The sequence below is a fragment of the Ursus maritimus genome, unplaced genomic scaffold (genome assembly GCF_017311325.1).
Source record: "Ursus maritimus isolate PB19 unplaced genomic scaffold, ASM1731132v1 scaffold_19, whole genome shotgun sequence".
Taxonomy (NCBI): domain Eukaryota; kingdom Metazoa; phylum Chordata; class Mammalia; order Carnivora; family Ursidae; genus Ursus; species Ursus maritimus.
This window is the reverse complement of record NW_024424341.1, coordinates 52,214,730-52,218,966: the sequence shown is the minus strand read 5'-3', so window position 1 is coordinate 52,218,966 and position 4,237 is coordinate 52,214,730. Positions and strand designations below refer to the sequence as shown.

Below are 4,237 nucleotides of genomic sequence, written 5' to 3'. Positions count from 1 at the left end.
TTTCCCTGTACCTGCCCTGCAGATGGTGTCTGGCCCTGCATCCTATTCTGGTCCAAAGCCTTCTGCCCAGTATGGGGCTCCAGGCCCCTTCTCAGCCTCCGGTGAGGGAGGTACCCTGGCGGCCAGTGGCCGACCCCCGCTGCTGCCTACCCGGGCCTCCCGTTCTCAGCGTGCAGCCAGTGAGGACATGACCAGTGACGAGGAACGCATGGTCATCTGCGAGGAGGAAGGAGACGATGATGTCATTGGTGAGCAGTTGCGGGCCCAGAATCCTTCCCAGAGGTTTGGGGGGTGGGCAAAGATTTTATCTCGGCCTCAGGGTCTTCTTGGCTTGCATGTCTGTTCATGATTGCAGGCATGTTCACCTCAGGCCCCCCTGAGTAAACCCAGCCCTGCCCTTGGGAAGCTCCTGGCCAGGCAGGAAAGCAGGAGGACAGGGGCAGGGATGGCAAGGCCATGGGGCACAGTGTTAGGTGGTGTTACCTGTGTGCTCTTAGGCTCCCCTGGTGGGCAGGTGGGCACACCCGAGGCTGAGGAACAGCATTCGTGGACCACAGTTACTGCTGGCTTTGGGGGCTGAGGCCAGAGCTGTCCCTCCTGGGCAGTCCTGTACCCAGCCGTTTTGCCAATACTGTTTACTCCCTCAGCTGACGACGGCTTCGGCGCCACTGACATTGACCTTAAGTGCAAGGAGCGGGTGACTGACAGTGAGAGTGGAGACAGCTCTGGGGAGGATCCAGAGGGCAGCAAGGTGAGAGCTGGGGAATTGGCACTGTCTGGTAACGGTTCTAGGAAAGGGAGATACCTGCTCTTGTGTGCACTGTTACAGAAGGAGATTAAGGCCCAAAGAGGGCAAGGTACTCGCCCCATGGCGAATTGGGTCACAGCCTGGATCAAGTGAGGCCTTCAGCTGGCCTCACTGCCAGGCAGGACAGGGACGGGCAGGTTGTGGGTATCCAGGCTCCCTTGATGTGGTTGTGTCTCCTCCTTTCGCCTAGGGCTTTGGCCGGAAGGTCTTCTCACCAGTGATTCGTTCCTCCTTTACCCACTGCCGCCCACCGCTGGACCCTGAGCCCCCAGGGCCCCCGGATCCACCACCTCCAGCCTTTGGCAAAGGCTACGGGCCCACCCCATCATCCTCCTCCTCGTCCTCACCTGCCTCCTCCTCAGCCTCAGCGGCCACCTCCTTCCCACTGGGCTCAGGGACCTTCAAGGCCCAGGAGTCAGGTCAGGGCAGCACGGCAGGCCCACTACGGCCCCCACCCCCTGGGGCTGGGGGCCCAGTGACACCTTCCAAGGCCACTCGTTTCCTCCCAACGGATCCTGCCGCCTTCCGGCGCAAGAGACCTGAAAGTGTGGGAGGCCTGGAGCCACCAGGTCCCTCGGTCATTGCGGCACCTCCTGGCGGGGGTGGAAGTGTCCTGCAGACGCTGGTCCTGCCCCCAAATAAGGAGGAACGGGAAGGCAGCGGAACCCGCATGCCCTCGGCCCCAGCCCCATCACTGGCCTATGGAGCCCCAGCAGCCCCCCTGTCCCGCCCAGCTGCTACCATGGTCACCAACGTGGTACGGCCTGTCAGTAGCACTCCTGTGCCCATCGCTTCTAAGCCCTTCCCCACCTCTGGCCGGGCTGAGGCATCGCCAAATGACACAGCAGGTGCCAGGACTGAGCCGGTCACAGGGTCCCGGGCACCTGGGAGCTCCCCGCTGGGTGTAAGCTTAGTGTATTCGGACAAGAAGTCGGCAGCAGCCACCTCGCCAGCCCCGCATCTGGTGGCTGGGCCCCTCCTGGGCACTGTGGGGAAGGCCCCTGCCACAGTCACCAACCTGCTGGTGGGCACACCCGGTTATGGGGCCCCAGCGCCCCCTGCTGTTCAGTTCATAGCCCAGGGGGCCCCGGGCAGTGGGGCCACTACAGGCTCAGGAGCAGGTGCTGGGAGTGGCCCCAATGGGCCAGTGCCTCTGGGCATCCTGCAGCCAGGTGCCTTGGGCAAGGCTGGGGGCATCACCCAGGTGCAGTACATCCTGCCCACGCTGCCCCAGCAGCTTCAGGTGGCGCCTGCCCCAGCATCAGCCCCTGGGACCAAGGCAGCAGCTCCCGGTGGCCCCGCACCCACCACCAGCATCCGTTTCACCCTCCCACCGGGCACCTCCACCAACGGCAAAGTTCTGGCGGCCACTGCACCCACTCCTGGCATCCCCATCCTGCAGTCCGTACCCTCCGCCCCGCCCCCCAAAGGTGAGGCCTGGGCTGAGCGATGAAGGAGAGGGGCCCCAGGCCCGTGTGGCTCTCTGGCAACTTCTCCTCTCTCCACTTGCAGCCCAGTCGGTTTCTCCTGTGCAGGCCCCGCCCCCGGGTGGATCAGCCCAGCTGCTACCCGGGAAGGTACTGGTGCCCCTGGCAGCCCCTAGCATGTCCGTGCGAGGTGGAGGGGCTGGCCAGCCATTGCCCCTGGTGAGCCCTCCTTTCTCAGTACCTGTGCAGAATGGAGCCCAGCCACCCAGCAAGGTAAGGGCATCCTGGCTCCACCTGTTGCCTATCTCCTCTCCTCCTGGGCATTGGTTTCTGTGTCACGGTTTGTGTATCTGTCTCTCCTTTGGTCTCTCGTGCGTTTCTCCCTTTTCATTTGTCTCTCTGGAACCCTGTCTGTAGGACCGTGTCTTTCCTTGTACTTCGATGTCTGCATGCATCTCGAGTCTGCCCTTAGTGTCTGCACCTTGTTCTTTGTTTTGCGCGCCTTGCTGATTTCTTTGTTTCCTTCTGTCTTGATTCCAAGTTTTGTGTTCCTTGTTTTTGCTGAGACCCACCTTTCTAGATCTGGGTCTGCCCCTGCCCCAGTCTGAGTCCCCAGCTCATGCCAGCCTGTGGGTGCCCTTGCCCCACAGATCATCCAGCTGACACCGGTGCCTGTGAGCACACCCAGCGGCCTGGTGCCGCCCCTCAGCCCAGCCACACTCTCCGGACCCACCTCACAGCCTCAGAAGGTCCTGCTGCCCTCCTCCACCAGGTAATGGCAGCTGAGCCTTTACCTGGAGGCCAGCCCGGAGAAGGGCCTGGGGGGGTGGTGTGCAGCTCACCTCACTCCTCCCCCTTCCCCTCTCTGTGGCAGAATCACCTACGTGCAGTCGGCAGGTGGGCACGCGTTGCCCCTAGGCACCAGCCCTACGTCCAGCCAGGCTGGAACAGTCACCTCGTATGGGCCCACGAGTTCAGTAGCCCTAGGCTTCACCTCGCTGGGGCCCAGCGGACCCGCCTTCGTGCAGCCCCTGCTTTCAGGTGAGGGGTAGGGTGGCAGGCAGAGCTGGGGACCCAGGGTGGTGCGGAGTGGCCCAGGCCCTAACTGGGGCCCCTGCCTCTCCTCCTCTGTTTCCATCTCTATAGGCCAAGCTCCGCTTCTGACTCCTGGCCAGGTGGGCGTGTCGCCCGTGCCCAGCCCCCAGCTGCCGTCCACCTGCACCGCCCCCGGAGGTCCCGTCATCACGGCGTTTTACCCTGGCAGCCCTGCACCCACGTCCTCAGCACCCCTGGCCCAGCCATCTCAGGCTCCCCCTGGCCTGGTCTACACCGTGGCCACTAGCACCACCCCACCTACTGCCACCATCCTGCCCAAGGGCCCACCGGCCCCAGCCACTGCCACCCCGGCCCCTACTAGCCCTTTCCCTAATGCCACAGGTGGGTGTCGGACCAACCCAGGGTGGGGTGAGTTGGGGGACCCAGGAGATGGGCTCCAGACAGGCCTGGCTCAGCAAATGCTCTTCTCCCCACCAGCAGGCTCCATGACCTACAGTTTAGTGGCCCCCAAGGCCCAGCGGCCCACCCCCAAGGCCCCCCAGAAAGTGAAGGCGGCCATCGCCAGCATTCCCGTGGGTTCCTTTGAGGCAGGTGCCCCTGGGCGGTCAGGCCCTGCAGCCCGGCAGCCCTTGGAGCCTGGCCCAGCCCGGGAGCCCCCTACCCCTGAGTCTGAGCTTGAGGGGCAGCCTACGACACCGGTCCCTCCACCGCCCCCAGAGACCTGGGCTCCCACAGCCCGGAGCAGCCCCCCACCGCCCCCGCCTGCTGAGGAGCGGACAGGCACCAAGGGTCCTGAGACCATGGTGAGTGCACAGCAGGCTCGGGGCTCTCGTTGCTTCTTGGCTCTGTGTGTCAGTCCACCGTCTGCTTTTTTGCTCAGTTCCTCTTCACATACCTGTCTGACCTGTGTCCTTGTTGCCGGGGGGGGGGGGGGGGGGGGGGGGGG

At 64.1% G+C, this 4,237-nt stretch overlaps 1 protein-coding gene across 5 annotated transcripts in view; it reads left to right on the top strand.

The window, feature by feature from the left end:
- Positions 1-4,237, top strand: part of CIC (capicua transcriptional repressor) — a 23,107-nt gene that overhangs the window by 16,483 nt on the left and 2,387 nt on the right. For 4 of the 5 annotated variants that reach the window (XM_040634042.1, XM_040634039.1, XM_040634044.1 and 1 more), the window contains exons 8-15: positions 23-248; positions 648-751; positions 999-2,238; positions 2,321-2,508; positions 2,886-3,007; positions 3,110-3,276; positions 3,382-3,672; positions 3,769-4,094. In XM_040634042.1, the coding sequence (XP_040489976.1) occupies positions 23-248; positions 648-751; positions 999-2,238; positions 2,321-2,508; positions 2,886-3,007; positions 3,110-3,276; positions 3,382-3,672; positions 3,769-4,094 (2,664 nt within the window). The remainder of the gene's footprint in view (positions 1-22; positions 249-647; positions 752-998; positions 2,239-2,320; positions 2,509-2,885; positions 3,008-3,109; positions 3,277-3,381; positions 3,673-3,768; positions 4,095-4,237) is intronic. The other variant, XM_040634041.1, reaches the window with a different exon arrangement.